Source organism: Pseudorca crassidens, chromosome 17 (genome assembly GCF_039906515.1).
Source record: "Pseudorca crassidens isolate mPseCra1 chromosome 17, mPseCra1.hap1, whole genome shotgun sequence".
NCBI classification, from domain to species: Eukaryota; Metazoa; Chordata; class Mammalia; order Artiodactyla; family Delphinidae; genus Pseudorca; species Pseudorca crassidens.
This window is the reverse complement of record NC_090312.1, coordinates 72,137,013-72,153,304: the sequence shown is the minus strand read 5'-3', so window position 1 is coordinate 72,153,304 and position 16,292 is coordinate 72,137,013. Positions and strand designations below refer to the sequence as shown.

The window sequence follows — 16,292 nt, the reverse complement described above, 5'->3', positions numbered from 1 at the left end:
TATAAATAATAAACATAATTAATTCCCAGTTCATGAGAAATTCTCAGTGATTCATGGTGTACACACACACACACACACACACACACACACACGCTGCCTTATAATTGATTAAAACAGCCAAAAGGATTTACTAGCTGAATACGTCATGTGGATGCTTTTATCTAACACTTTTATCAGATGGAGTTCAGACGCTGAAAGCAACAGTGCTTTTTACTTTATCAAGAGAAAGTCTCATGTATTCATTCCTTCAGCAAACATTTGTTAAACGCACTCTCTGTACCAGGCTCTCAGTAGCAAGCAAGGTTATGGTTTTCCTTAGTTTTTGTTGTTCTACTACCAAACTGAGAGAAAAAATGTTCTGAGTAACTCTGACTAAAATATGAGAGTGTACACATCAGAGTGTACTGATTTATCCAGCAGGGAGTCTTTGAAGTCCCCTCACCTCCCTCAGGCAGCCTTTTATAGCCAGCAGAAGGGGAAACAGGAGATGCCAGACACAGAAGTCCATCACTTCACTGCCAGGGTTTACTGAGCACACAAATCCCGGGCAGCTGAAAGCAGCAAGCACACTGGGGAAAGTCACCCTGTGCTGTGGAATCGTGAACATTTTGTTTGGCTGATTTTGAAGGTTTTATTTTCTTGTTCTATTTTGTGTGTGTGTGTGTGTGTGTGTGTGTGTGTGTGTCTACAGATTCTTGAAGCCCTGGCTAAAAGCGATGATCATTTTGTACAGAACTGCACCAGCCTTAACTCTTTGAGCGAGGTGATTCCTACTGACCTTCAGAGTAAATTCAGTGCTGTTTGCAATGAAAAAATTGAGCGCATATGTCAGAGAATATCCAGTTATAAAAAGGTAAAAGCTCTATGTATGTATTTTACAAGTAATTATTATTTAAATTATTATTAATGTCAAATTGAATTCAATTCTTGATATTTTTCATTACTTATTTATGTACTGCTTTATTGAAATAATGATAACATTTATGTAACATTTTAGAGTTTTTTGAATGCCTTCACATCCTTTGCCTCATTTGATCTTTGCAAACTTGTAAGCTAAACCATTATTCCACATTTTCCAAAAATAATAACTGAGGCCTAAAGAATTAACTTACTTACTGGAAAGAATAGAGTTGGGGTTTAAATCCAGGCCACCTAATTCTGAAATCAGATTTTTATTATTACACTATAGTTCTTCGTTCCCTGTTCTCTTGACAGAGGGAACAGAGCCCTCAATCAGAAAGTACATGGAGCATCGGCTGTTTTAAATGGATTCATTGCCTCATTCATTTGACATATTAATTGAGCACCTTTTGTGTGTGAAGCAGTGTTCTTGGTACCAGGAATACGGCAGCAAAGGAGAGAAGGTCTTTCCTCTCACGGTGCTTCCATTTGAGTGGGGGAGACAACAGCGAAGTAAATAAATCTCTACAAAGGGGGAAATCAAAAATTGGAGAGAGTTGTGAGGAAAGCTACGGCGGGAAGTGCTAGGGTGGGAACTCCAGGCTGGGTGGCTACAGAGGAAGCCTCTCTGGGAAACTCATGTCTGAATGACAAGTAGAACTCTTCCTTTAAATGGGAGGAAGAAGCGTCCAGGTAGACAGAGCAGCTGGTACAGAGGCCCCAAAGCAAAAAGAAGGTCAGGGTGTCAGGGGAAGACTGACCAGTCAGTCGTAAGGGCGGAGGCTTTGGCAGGGACAGGTATGACGTGGCGTGGAAGCTCTTCGTACCTTTCAGGACTTTGGAAGGTGTTTGGATTTTCGTCTTACATCGATGAGAAGCAGTTGGAAAATTTTAGAAAGAAGGATGACTTCATCTAATTTAGGTTTTTGAAAGATCATGCCAGTTCCTCTGTAGGAATGGATTGCAAGGGGCAAGAAGTGAGGCGTAGAGAGGGGTGGGAAGCGATTGCAATAGTCCAGGTGAGTGACGGTCATGGCTTGGACTCTGGGGAAGACAGAGGAGACAGAGAACATTAGGTGAACTCGAGGATATATTTTAGAGGTAGAATAAATAAAGATTGATCTCTAAAGCATATAGTAGGTTTTCTTTTTTTTTTCCTGTTTGTGTCAGTGGGAGGCTAGCTAATTATTTCCCTCAAAGTGAGGCCGGTTGCTTAAATTGTGGTAGTCATACTAGGAAATATTATTTATCCCAGTGTTTATGAATATGAGTTAGCTGTCTGTGTTTGGTATGGCAAATAAAAGATAAGTCAATATGTGTCCAGATATTTCCATACAAAAATAGGGAAATGTGTGAACGAATACCCAAGGGATTTCAATTTGGTTGCCTCAGGGAGGGGAAGGGGAAGCAGGCTCACTGTGTTTTTCTTTAAGCCTTTCCTACACTGTTAGGCTTGTTAAGTTGAATATGTATTGATGTCATAATTTTTTATAAGTCCATTTACATGAAGAAAAAATGATATTCAAGATCACTGCATAACTGTCACATCTGTTCACCTTCTTTCCACGATTGCTATTGACCTCTTTAAGTTTGGGAAAGATTCCATGGATATGTCCCGTTGAAGCTGAAGAACGGAAGATTTTCTTTTTACTTCTCCTGTCTCTATGAGAGGTGACAATGCTTTGAAGTGAAATTTAAAAGCTCTAAAAAAATGCAAATTAGTAGTCCCCTTTTGAACACATTTTGAAAAGAGAGTCATTCTACTTCAGAGATGGATCTGTATAAAGCATGGTAGGGTTCAGGCAGATTCTGGTTGTCAAGCTTGTCACTTGCATGTGTCATTTTTCTACCTTTTTTGGATTTTGTTCCTATTTTCTTCTCTCCATTCATTCAAACAGCAAAAGCAGTAGAAGTAGCTTAAAGAAATACACATAAGAAAAGGTAAAATATAGAAATAAAAATAAAACATTAAGATGAGGGTATATTACATAGGGTATTGATTCAGCTGCTTTAAGAAGGACCAAGGCAACAGAGGCTTAAACCAGATAGAAAGTTTATTTCTCACTCATGTGAAAGTACAATCTGATAGGAGTCCAGTGAGGTGGGGCTTGATGATCTTCTAGGGATCCTTCTATACTTTTGTTTTCTCCCCTAGGATTTTGCCCTCTTCCACAAAGCCAGACCTGGTGCACTACCACCATGTCTAAATGAATGCCCCTTAGAAGGGGAAACAGGAAGTGGAGAGTAAAGCACTTCCTTTTGAGGGCAGGACCCAGAAGTTGTACACATCACTACTGTTCACATCCTGTTGTTTAGTGAAAGGGAGGCTGGGAAATGTAGTCTCAAACTAGGCATCCATGTGCCAAACTGAAACTCAAGGAATTTTATTACTAAGAGAAAGAAGGCAAGGATGAATATTGGAGGAAAATGAGTAGGTAAATTTAGAGGTAAAGCTTTATTAGAACAGATGGTGTAGACCATCAGGGAAAAGGGGGCTATAGGTAAGCAGGTCCTAAGACTCTGTTTACTTGCTAAAGTGGAATATTATATTTGGCCTTCAGCTTCCTGATGGCCAAAATGAAAAGGGAAACAGAGTCCGTTACTTATTTATCAACATCCCTGTGATACATACATGTTTCTTAAGAGAAGTAAAGGTTTTCTTGGTCTAAGTTCTAAAGGAAATCTCTCACCCTGGATTTCAAAGAGGCAACACCAGGAATGTCAGGGCAGTGTCCATAAACATAGCCCTGCAAAAGAAGCGGCAATTTGTTTTATGTGGAAGATATTTTTAAGACACTCTTTAATGAAAGAGCATTGGTCAGAAACTCAAGTTCTCAAAAGCAAGTTTGTTGCAGGATGGGACAGGAAGACTGGGGAAATACTCACTAAATGTGCATCTTTTACATAGGCAGCAGGGGCTTAAGTCAGTTATTTGAAGAAGGCTGCCCTCCCCCACGTGCAATCTACTTGGGAAGAAAGGTCAAAATACATGAAGTGATAATAATACTACTTAGCCAACTAGGAGGTGTTGCCATGAATGGTTGAACACGCTGGCACCCAGCACCTTGCTCTATATGCTGGTCCTCTGTGCCGTTAGAGAGCGTGCAACAGTTTATAGCAGTCTATATCAGGCATTGCATGCTAGCTGTATTTTACAGTGTGCCTGTGTTGTATAATCTTACCAACACAGTGATATGAGATATTATCCGTTTCATCGATAAAGTGACTGAAGCTCAGAGGGATCAAGTAACTTTCCCAAAGGCACACAGCTGGGAGCGGCAGTGGTATTTGAACCTTGCTTCTTTTTATTCTAAAACTGGTTGTTGTTTGTTTACCTGTAGTTGATACTTTGCTACACAGCTGATGTGCTAAACAGTATGGTTCTGACTGCAAGGGCAATAGCATTTCAGTAATGGAGAAATCATCTCGGACTGAGTGGTCAGCAGATGCTAGCTGCTATCAGCTGGAAAGATCTGTCAGAGTGAAAAGGAAGAGAGATGGCTCTCGAGTAAAGGGAGAGATCATAAATGAAGGCAAAGACTTAGAAATGAGACTGATCTGATTGATGAAGAGTTGACGTACTGCCTGGGCCAGAAAGGAGGATTTTAGTTGGATGCAGTTAAAAAGGAAACCTGACAAAATGTGATTTTTTTCCAGTGATTTTCTTTTTTTAATTTTTATTTATTTTTGGCTGTGTTGGGTCTTCGTTGCTGTGCATGGGCTTTCTCTAGTCGTGGTGAGCGGGAGCTCTTCTTTGTTGAGGTGCGTGGGCTTCTCATTGCGGTGGCTTCTCATTGTGGAGCATGGGCTCTAGGCGCGTGGGCTTCCGTAGTTGTGGCCTGCGGGCTCAGTAGTTGTGGCTCGCGGGCTCTAGAGTGCAAGCTCAGTAGTTGTGGCGCACGGGCTCAGTTGCTCCGCGGCATGTGGGATCTTCCCGGACCAGGGCTCGAACCCCTGTCCCCTGCACCGACAGGCGGATTCTTAACCACTGCGCCACCAGGGTAGCCCCTCCAGTGATGTTTTGAAGTGACATAATCATCAGATTTGTTTGTAAGATGTCCAAGTTGAGGGTGACTTGGACTCATGTAGAAAGAAGCATTGGGGACAGAGAGAAAAAGATCAATTCAAGCTGTGTGTAGGAGGAAAATATATACCGTCTATGATTAATTGGTTATGGTGATAAAGAAGGTGTTATTTCTTGGTTTCTAACAACAACCTGGTTTGCAATAAACTGAGAGATGTATGTTTTGGGGGATTATATGCAGAGTTTTTCCCCAAGTGTCGGAGATTCTCAACAACGTTATCCCGGGGAGTGAGAAGCATCTTCCATTTCCTCAGGAGTAACTGGGCACCTGGGAAGCTTTTAAAGGAGAGGTGGACAGGCTACCGGGCAGTGATTTGAAATGATAAAAAGAATGTCACTGAAGTTTGGAAAGCTCTCGTGTGCACATTGTTGCTGTTTGAGCCTCCAAGTAGCCATGTGTACTGAGTAGTCTTATCATCCTGCTTCTTTCTCAGGAAGTAAGAATTTGCTTCAAGTCACATACGTGGCAGGTAGCCAACTAGGTATCAGTCCTATGGAGTGCCGTCTCACTTATTTTTATTTTTAATTTAGAAATAAAGAGAAACTTGTAGTTAACCAGGACATGAGTGCTTTAAAAGCAGTCCTTTCATCATCCCTTCTTGACCGTAAACCTGTTTAGAATCACTGGCTATCTTTCTCACGAAAGAGAGAAACAAGGTTAGCAAGAGAACATTTCAAGGATCTTTTCTGTTTGAACAAAATGTCGATACCTAAGGTAACAGCCTGTCAGGCAAGGTCAGCTCCATCCACGTAACAGATGTGTGTCAACAGAAACTATAGCATTTGTGAATATATATTTTTAATTTCCACATATTTACTTTTAAACTATTATTAGCAACCTATTTGTCTCCCAGATGAAAGCTTCAAACAGCCCTCTTTGTATAAAATAAAATGTATCCATAGAAACTAAAATCTCAAAGAGGCTGGCTTTCCCTTATTATTTAGACTCTAAAAGTTTTACGTGTTAAAAATAGAAACGGGTTGATATTTCTACAGTTTCCGTAGCCAGGCTGCTGCAATCACATTTAAGTTTTTGGCCAGCGTTATAGGCCACAGATGTTCAGACCTTACTGGGGACCTGAATGAACCCTAAGCTGGTATTTAATCTCTGTGGGGCAGGAAGTGTGGGCAGTCATTCCAGACATAAAAGTATGCACTGTTTGGAGGAACGTGCTCACTCTCTGTTGTCCTGAGAACTTTTAAAAATTCTAGATTCATTCTCTGTTTCCAAATAATTCCATAATTGGCCTTATTTTTGGCATTGGGGATACTTCTTCCATATAAATATTTAATGAGCTTTTAACAGATAGTTCCTTTTTACACAAAAGTACTATCTGTAGGAATCTAAGTTTCACGTGGACTATTCTGAGTGTCTTTAGTTATTAATGCCACATGATCCCCAAACGGATGTATGGATTGGGAAAACTGTGGGTAAAGTCTCTCCCCGTGTCCTCTTCCCCTGATACAAAATTTCTGTAGGTCCATGCCAGTGGGCTCTTACACTTCATTGAAACGGGAGGCTGTCTGCAGAATAATAGCTTACGTTTGTATTTTTTTTGACTTATAGTCAAATGACTGTAATTGGATCTAAATTTGTTGTCATGCTCAGTAACTCATGAATTAACTACCAATGCATTCAAAACCTGAAGTTCCTTTTCCAAGAATGACTTCTTCCTGTCGATACACAAATATGCCTTAATATCTGTATTAAAGATAAATATTTCCCTTGCCCGCCACTCTCCTCTCTACCTCCTCTTCCACATCTTTGATCTCTGTCCTAAAAAGAGCTACCTACACCTGCTGTCCATACCTGCTGTCCACACCTGCTGCCCACACCCGCTGTCCATACCCGCTGTCCATACCTGCTGTCCACACCTGCTGTCCACACCTGCTGTCCATACCCGCTGTCCATACCTGCTGTCCATACCCGCTGTTCACACCCACTGTCCACACCTGCTGTCTCACTCACCTTTCGTTCTCAGCACACTGAAGGTGGGCTCTGGTTCCCTCCATGTAACTGAACTGGCCCTTTCCAAGGTCACTGGTGACCTATATTTTGCCAAATCTTATTCACTGTTGTCATTGTAGTCCTTGTTTTAGTAGCATCTGATGCAGTTGAGCTTGTACCTTTTTTTTTGTTTGTTTGTTTGTTTGTTTGTGGTACGCGGGCCTCTCACTGCTGTGGCCTCTCCCGTTGCGGAGCACAGGCTCCGGACGCGCAGGCTCAGCGGCCTTGAGCTCAGGGGCCCAGCCGCTCCGCGGCATGTGGGATCCTCCCGCACCGGGGCATGAACCCGTGTCCCCTGCATCGGCAGGCGGACTCTCAACCACTGCGCCACCAGGGAAGCCCGAGCTTGTACCTTTTTTAAGCAGTGTTCTGTGACATGACCTATCCTGGTTTTATCCTTTCTTCGTGGCCCATTCATAGTCTCCTATGGTGATTCCGCCTTTTTCGCCAACCTCTCATGTGGCAAAGTCCCACTTTGACTTTGACTTACTATGTTTATTGTTTGCCTCTCCCCTCATTAGAACGTAACCACCCAGAAGACAGGAATCTTTGTTCATTCACTGTTTCCCAATGTGCCTAGAACCGTGCCTGGTTTAGAGCACGCTGGATAGGTCATTGTTGGATGAATGAATGAAGCTGGTAATAAGCTTGGTCCACAATAGGTCTAAAGCATTTTCCATCCCAACTCATTCCCACCCCCTATCCCATACCCTGTACGTTTCTTTATTGCAAAATTGCAGTTTTTATTTATGGAAAAGAACTTTTGTCTTTCCTTGTGAGCTTCTCCAAAGCAGATGAGTGAGCTCAGTGTTTCATTTGATGTTGCTAAAGAAGATGACAGGTCCACATTTCCAGGGCCCTTTACTACTGTATGGCATGATCAGAGCATTTTCACGTGCCCACCACGGTCAGTACAAGAACTCTGCCTTCCTCATTTCAGGTCTGTTTCAGAAAGGGCTCACCGTTAAATAGCAGGGCATGCCGTCTGCCAGCACATTTTTGATCTTCAAAATATATCCACATTTCCAGGACCCATGATTATGGGCCCCCTCGCCCCCTCCCCCTTTCCTAGGGATACCCCAGGATGGAAGACAGCACTGCTTTCATAAGGCTCTTCCTTCTCCAAGAGAGGCTCGTATCAAAGAAGTTTCACTTACTTTTTTTTTTTTTTTTTTGCGGTACGCGGGCCTCTCACTGTTGCGGCCTCTCCCGTTGCGGAGCACAGGCTCCGGACGCGCAGGCTCAGCGGCCGTGGCTCACGGGCCCAGCCGCTCCGCGGCATGTGGGATCTTCCCGGACCGGGGCACGAACCCGTGTCCCCTGCATCGGCAGGCAGACTCTCAACCACTGTGCCACCAGGGAAGCCCTCCACTTACTCTTTGAAAGAAACTAGGCACATTCAGACATGTGGCTACGCACCGTTCTGAGTGCATGGGGAGAGGGCATAGAAGACATTTGTTTTGAGATAGATGTCGGAAAGCTGCAGGAAATGGGTCCCACTGAAAATGGAATCTTCCCCCTCCTCTGCCTGATCACTGTGGTGATACTTCATTACATCACCCTGTTCACTTCCTTCTCAGCACTTACCAAAACTTCTAATTATCTGGCTATCGTATTTATTATATAATTGTTACATATGTGTATATACACATATACAGTTGTATATATGTTTATACATATATGTTACATATAATTGTAATAGTATAATTGTTATATATAAGGGTGATATATCGTTTTCACCTGTGTCCCCTACTAGACCGTGAATTCTGTGAGGGCAAGGGCTGTGTCTCCAGCATAGCACAGGATCCAGAATAGATGCTTCTTTTCATATTTTTGAATAAATGAATAATTGGTTAAAATGAAAGAAAGCAACAGAAGGGTAACTGCCTCTTACCATGGATGCGGTGACGTAATAAAATCGATCTCTGTGTCTTTGTGCCGTGGGAGCCTTATCTGAGATTTTTATCCTGCAACTACAGTGGAAAAGAACTTCTGAATGAAAGTTTTCATCTGGCCTTAAATTCTAGGTCTTTCCGAGATAAGTCTCCAGGTCACAGTTTCGTTATTAATAAAGAGAAAGTGATAATTCAGGAGTTCTCAAAATGCCTCCCTGTCTTTCAGTGTTTAGGCTATTTTCACTATGTATCATTATCAAATGTGTTAGTAATTTTGTTAATAGATTCCTGCATTTCAGTCCAGTTCTATTTAGAGTCCTACTATGCGCTAGCCCTTTGCTGAGATACATAGCTTCTGACATGTGATTTGAAAAGAAAGTTTAATATACTTGTAAGATAGTTCATATTCTAATGGTGAGCTAGTAAGATGTGATTTTTTATATCATATCTTTATTCTTGAATTTAACCTAGAAAAGTTAGACAGTAACTGGTAGTAGTCTTAATTTTTATTCTCTTCAATGTCCAGATTACTACTCTACTAGTGGAATAAATAGATAGAATCTGGTTATCGTTTCCAAGGAAGAAGCGAGCATAGATATTATTTAATCCACATTCCATATTTTACTAGAAATGACAAAGAGACAGGGACTTGCCCAGCATCACATCAGTTATGCGGACGACATAACTAAAACACAGGGAGCTGGTGGCTCTCAGTCCTTTGTTTTTGAAACTACAGTCCACTTCAATTCTATGAGATGCTTGTGTGTGATGCATAAGACAGATGTAAGCATGACTTTCATGGAGTTTACCATCTGCTAAGGGAGAGAGAAATAAGAAGATTATTCATGGGACTTCCCTAATGGTGCAGTGGCTAAGAATCTTCCTGCCAATGCAGGGGACACAGATTCAAGCCCTCATCTGGGAAGATCCCACATGCCGCAGAGCAACTAAGCCCGTGCACCGCAACTACTGAGCCTGCGCCCTAGAGCCCGCGAGCCACAACTACTGAAGCCTGTGCACCTGGAGCCCATGCTCTGCAACAAGAGAAGCCCTGGCAATGAGAAGCCCCGTGCACTGCAACGAAGAGTAGCCCCTGCACGTCGCAACTAGAGAAAAGCCCGTGCGCAGCAACGAAGACCCAACGCAGCCAAAAATAAATAAATAAATAAAATAAATAAAAAGAAAATTATTCATAATTGTAAGGAGGATTACAGGGTGCTGTAACCTAGCACCCAAATGGGAAAATTGAACCTAGACTAGGGCTCAGGGAAGGCCTCTTGATGATTTCACAGAACTTGAAAATGCATAGGAGTAAGTTTGGAAACAAGGGAAGAACATTTCAGGCACACTGAACAGCCTGTACAAAGACCTCGAACGAGTAGATGGTATGTGAGAGGGACTGGGTGAAAGCCAGGAGGAGCACAGGGAACAAGGGGAAGAGAGCTTGAGATAAATAAACCGGGTATGGATCGGACTTTGGGAGGCTGTATAGACCATGGCAAGTGTAGACCGTGGATTTGGATGGCAAGGTTTTAAGTAGGGGAGTGGCTCTCCGGGCAAGTTGTGTAACTTCCTTGAGCATCACTATTCTCGATGGTGTAGAAGCAGCATGCATGCCGGTGTTCAGGCTGACCCTGACCCAAAGCTCAACAGTGATGAGCAGGAAGCACGGGTGGGAAGTAAAGTCTGTTCTGCCTGTTGTCCTGCCATTCGGGGTCCCCACCACCAAGCTTTGCTGTCTCACCTGTTCCCAGACTCAGGTCTGGGTCAGCTTTGTGACGATGTTTGGAATAATCCATCTTCTTCCATCCTTGACCTGACAGCTACCCTGTTCTGCCACCTTGCACTTCTCCTATCTTGGTGTCCTAGAACGCTGATTCAGTTTCTCTCTCTGACTCTCAGCTGCTGGGAGCCTGTGGATTTGAGTCCTAGTAAGTGGTGTTGATCGCTTGAATTCACCTCTTTTAGCGCTTAAGTTGCAATCAGTGTTTCAAAAGAATCCTTTGCATTTGCTGCCTGTATTGCTTTGCTTTTCTAAGAACGTGTGAATTTTAAAATAATGACTTAATTTCTGACAGCTTGTAATTTATTTCACCCGTTGCAGTTGACATGTTTTAATTTTCTTTTGATTTTGCTGTGGATGACAGGAGTGAAATGTTTGAATTATCACTGCATTCAACTGCTTTTTCTTTCATCTTTCATCTACAGTTTTCTCGTGTACTAAAGAATAGAGCCTGGCCCACCTTTAAACAGGCCAAATCTAAGATCTCCCCACTGCACAGCAGTGATTTCTGCCCCACCAACTGCCATGTCAATGTGATGGAAGTTTCTTATCCCAAAACATCAGCGTACCTGGGGAGTGCATTTGGTGTTCAGTTGGATAGCAGGAAGCATAATTCTCATGATAAAGAAAATAAATCGGAACAAGGTATGTTAGCTTTTTCAACTTTATCAAATTATGACACGTAACTTAGGCGATCATACCTATTCCTGCATCCCTGAAATTAGCATGTCAGCAAGTCTGAAATTTTATAAAGAAAGGATTCCTCACGCTAATCATTTGGATAATTATGCATAAGTGTTTGTAGAATGAAAATGGAGTTACACATTTTCATTAGTTTTCCTCTGAGAAGAATAATTGTTTTTGTCTTCCTTACATGCCTGATAGGCACAGCTCATCTTGCTGTGAAATCACTCATCTGAGATGGCCCTATAACTAGGAGAAAAATAGTAGAGGAGCAGCTGCAAGGGATGCGGAGTACCACCCCATGCCATCCCAGTGGGACATGGAATCAAACTGTATTTGTAGTTTTTAATCACAACTCCCCATAAGCTTTAATTCCTGAATTAAATGCAGCATTAGATTGGCATTTTATCTTTTGTAAGCTTGGACGTCTAAAATGAATGGCGCTGGATTGCTACTGTAAGTTAAAGGTAATAACGGTTGCTATGGAATGGTTTCAACTCCTCAGGAAAACTAAGCCCTATGGTGTACATTCAACATACGATTACAACTATGGCGGCCCCTTCAGGTCTGTCTCTGGGGCAGCAAGATGGGCACGGTCTCCGGTATTTGTTGAAAGAAGACGACTTAGAAACCCAAGATATCTATCAGAAACTGCTGGGCAAACTTCAGACTGCACTGAAGGAGGTGGAGATGTGTGTTTGTCAAACAGATGAGTAAGCATTTTATTTACTGTACTTTTAAATGTACATAATACAATAGCTGTAGGAAATGGCACTCCTGAATACCCATTATTCTTTTTACTGTTTGAAAATGTAGGAATTTTTGCTAAGCGTATAGATCCTCTTAATGCCAACACCTTAAAAATAAGAAAACATGGCAGTTCTGTAGATCTGTATCTTAAGGAAGCATTTAATACCAGGGAAGAGAACAGCAAGGTTCTTTCATATAGAAAACGCTAAGTTTCAGTGTGCCGATGTTAAATTGAACAATATGATGAAAGAGTACGAACTGCGTGTAAGGATTTCCTTGTGTACCTTTTACAGACCAGAACACAGCATTTGGTGGATAAACACTCAATAGATGTTTATGAAAAAATGTAAAGCATACCTAGTCCTTAACATACTTGTTAAATGAGTAAAAGCCAAAATATGTAACCCTAGGACCAATGACCAACACCCTTTCTTCTCTTCTGATTGAATTAATGGTTTACTAAGAAAGTACCCAAATCACTGTGCCGGTAATTTGGAATCTTTTAATCAAGAACGGAGAAGAGGAGGGAGTTGAATAAAATTTTTCCAGAGCTCAACTCTGATTCTTATTCAGGAATTTGAAGGTTGGAGAATTGCCTGAACTCTGTAGGATGGTTTGCTACATCATGGAGTGTGACCGTGCTTCACATCTAGTCAAGGCAGAATGGAATTTGGGGTAGTTCAGTTTCTCACGTATAGAAGAGGGTGAATAATCATAACCAATTATCTATTTGTGGTGAAAAATATAAAAATTAATACGAAAAGCAATCAGCCTAGGGCTTGACATGCTTGCTTCTCATTCAGGGGATTGAAATTGTTGAATATATCATAGTGGGAAAAATCTGAAAATGGTATAAGGACTATTTTCCTCTTTTTAATGTACTCCCTTTATGAAGTTGCAGATTTAGACGGCTATCAAATGTGTATTATTTAGTTCACACACACATCATCCCTACTTCCACGGATAATTCAGATTTCACATAAAATGTTTAGAACTGATTCTAAGGCTTTGTTGTAATTAGACTTTACACTAATGAAATTTTAATGGACATGATCTCTATACATCTTTGAAATTTAGAGATCAAAATTACCATATTAGTGCACCATATTTCTAAGATTATCTTTAAGTAGTTACTATTTACTGTGCTACTGTTTTCTGACATTTTTATGAGTTAATTTAGAATTGAAATTCTGTTTTCCTTTGTCTAATACACTAGTTTTTTAAAATTACTTATGACACTTGGTATATTATATTGGGACCACCCCATTCCTAGACAATTTAAACAGTTTGAGGTTACTTAGAGAACAGGTGGTTATTTTTAAACAAATATATGATATTTGGAATTGTTTCAGAATGACCTTGTGACAGAGAAGTTAATATTTTAGGACATTATATTTTGCTTTATTTAATAAATTGATTTTATCATGTATGTTATATGTATTTTAGAAACCAGTCTCTTTTTTCCCCCTGAAGTATTCAGGAGGTTCAAGAGGAAGACTGTTTATTAATAAGGCAATGGATAGTAACACTGAATCATGGATCCTAGATCTCAAAGGGATTCTAGGAGAGCATCTGGACCAATCCCATGATTCCAGTTAAACCAAGAGTTATTATTCCTCCTTTTCAGATGAGTCCTTTGTCAATGGCAGGATTATTGATGTGCCTGAGTGAACACTGCCTTGGAGACTGGCTCTCTAATGCACTGACTACCCAGCACTTCCTGGCACTTGTCCAGAGTTTGTCTGTCTTTGTGAATTTATTGACTTCTTTTTTTTTAAGTTCAGCTAATGTAGATATATTTTCAAGGAAATGGTTAGAGCCAAGGGGCTCCCTTTACTTGGTTTAAAATGCTTTATATTTAAAGCACTAATTTCAGAAAGAGGGTTAAGCTATTTTTATTAACCAAAGCTAGTTAAAATGATTACCTATTTTTACTTGTGATTTCGCCACTCTGTTATTCTAAAAGTCTTTACCAACTGTGCTTGTTTATTAGGAAAGTGACATGAAATGAGCCAGTGATTTGAGACACCTCCTTGGTCTTCTCTGTGTGCACCATATAATTTAATTCTAAATATAAATATGTTCCACCATAATCCAGTGTGTAACATAATCACTTTAAAACAGTACCGTTGTCCCAAGTGCCTGGATGCCCCATTGCCCCGTTCAGAAATGCTGCAGTGCAGTGAAGCTTGACAAATTATTTAAAAAGCTAGTTACTAAACAGTTTTCTCACCATGGAGAAATTATTCTTGGTCTAACATAGGTGCCTCTGCAGAGTGGAGAAGCAGATCTCAGCTGCTGTGCCGAGTTTTAAGAGAATTGCCTCACAATATCTCCCTGCTAGCCTTTCTAGGAGTCATTCATTCCTGTGAAAGGTCCTGGTGCTCAGCCTGTCTAATTGTGAAGTCTGGTTTTCCTGTCACTTGGGAACACATCCTTTGACACACAGGCATTCCCCTAAATCCTCCTACCTTGTTCAGATCCAAAAATAGAACTAGAGACAGATGTGCTGTGTAGTAACAGGAAGTAATGTGATGTTATGAATTTCATCAAGATTTTGTGATTCCTGTTTCATTTCAGGAAGCTAGATATTTAGCCCTTTAATGGGCGATTTTCTGGTTAATGACGCTCGGGTATTAGATATAAGTAAAGGGAAAAAATAATTCGTGGAGAGTCCAGAATCTTTGACAGGGTTTTAAAATTCAGGGTTTGTGTATTCTCACAGAGAGGAAATGAATAAAGAGTATTGGGGGCTAGTAAGGCAGGAAATTTGAGAATAGACTTCATTTTGCAGGTGCCACATGTCCCAGGATTGAGTGACAACCAAAACACATTGTAGGACAGTTAGTGAGCTGGGGGTTGCAGATAGGAACGGTAGGGCTGGTGGTGGAATTATCTTTGAGGTTTTCCCAAGCATTTTTCTGGTAAATGTAAAAAACTGGGCACAGTTTCATAAAAACTAGCATGTATTATAGGGGCTCATGTGCCGGGCACAGTTATATGATTACATGCACTGATGGCTTTCGTTCTCACAGACCAGCTGTGAGTTGGTTTATGAAACACTGGGCTGTCTCACAGACGCCTCAAACTTAAATTTGTTTCTGAAACTGAAATCTACTTTGACCTCATACTCAAATCTGCTTTGCCCCCTCCCCCATCAAGGTTGTCCCCCTTCTCAGTATTCTCCATCTCTTCAGTTTATGAAGCCAGTTTATGAAGCCGGTATCAGCTGTGATTCTTCTCTTTCCTTTCCCTTCACCTCCAGTACCTTATCAGGTCCTGCCAGTTATACCTCAGAATGTGTCCACCCCATCACCTTAGACTGGGTCACCATAGTCTCCTCCCTAGTACCCGCTGTAGAATTTTCCAGCTGTGCCTCTCCATCTAATACATTCTACATTCGGCAGGTGCCGGAGGGATCTGTACAGGTAAGTTGTGCTAGTCCCCTGCTTAAAGCCAGTTAATGGCATTGCGATGCAGCTAGAATCATGGGAGATGCGTTACTGTGGCCTGCACATTTCTACGCAGTTTGCCCCCGTCCCTCTCTCCAAACCCATTTCTCTGAGCTCCTCTTGCATCAGCCTCTTTCTGATCCCGGAACGTGACACACCTCTGCCTGGTCAGCCCTGCTCCCGAGGCCGGCGTGGCTGGCCTTCTAGGCACTCAAGTGTCAGGCTGGTGGCCGGTCTGTGGAGAGACGGTACCAGCTCCCCCGGGACACAGTCCATACCCTGAGTCCCAGTCACTCGTGTCTTCCTCCTCTGGACTTCCTGCTTCCTCTACAACTGGTTTTTAGTTTCCACAGTATTATGAGTGTGTCTCACTCAGCCCATCTCTAAGATGAGAATAACAATAATAATACTGATAATAATAACGAGGATACCCACTTCATAAGGTGGTCTGAGGGACTGAGTGAATTAATACCTGTTAGGTACTTAGCATAGTGACCAGCATAAGAGCTCAACAGATGTTAGCTGTGCGGAAGAGGATGATGGTGATATTTAAATCTCAGTCAAATAGAAAACGCACAGGTAGATGCAATCCACCATATACAGAAATCTTTATTCATCAGGGGCATTTGGTGGAGATTGACCAGAAATGGTACTCAGCTCAGGATGTTAATTCAGAATCAACAGACCTACACACTGTCAGAGGGAGCTTAACACTGTATACGAGCAAAGGTAAAGG

General features: G+C 41.6%; 1 protein-coding gene across 4 annotated transcripts in view; it reads left to right on the top strand.

Annotated features, from left to right (window-relative positions):
- PREX2 (phosphatidylinositol-3,4,5-trisphosphate dependent Rac exchange factor 2) overlaps positions 1–16,292 on the top strand; it is a 286,239-nt gene that overhangs the window by 154,882 nt on the left and 115,065 nt on the right. For 3 of the 4 annotated variants that reach the window (XM_067712134.1, XM_067712135.1, XM_067712137.1), the window contains 3 exons: positions 692–853; positions 11,096–11,315; positions 11,860–12,067. In XM_067712134.1, coding sequence (XP_067568235.1) covers positions 692–853; positions 11,096–11,315; positions 11,860–12,067 — 590 coding nt within the window. The remainder of the gene's footprint in view (positions 1–691; positions 854–11,095; positions 11,316–11,859; positions 12,068–16,292) is intronic. The other variant, XM_067712136.1, reaches the window with a different exon arrangement.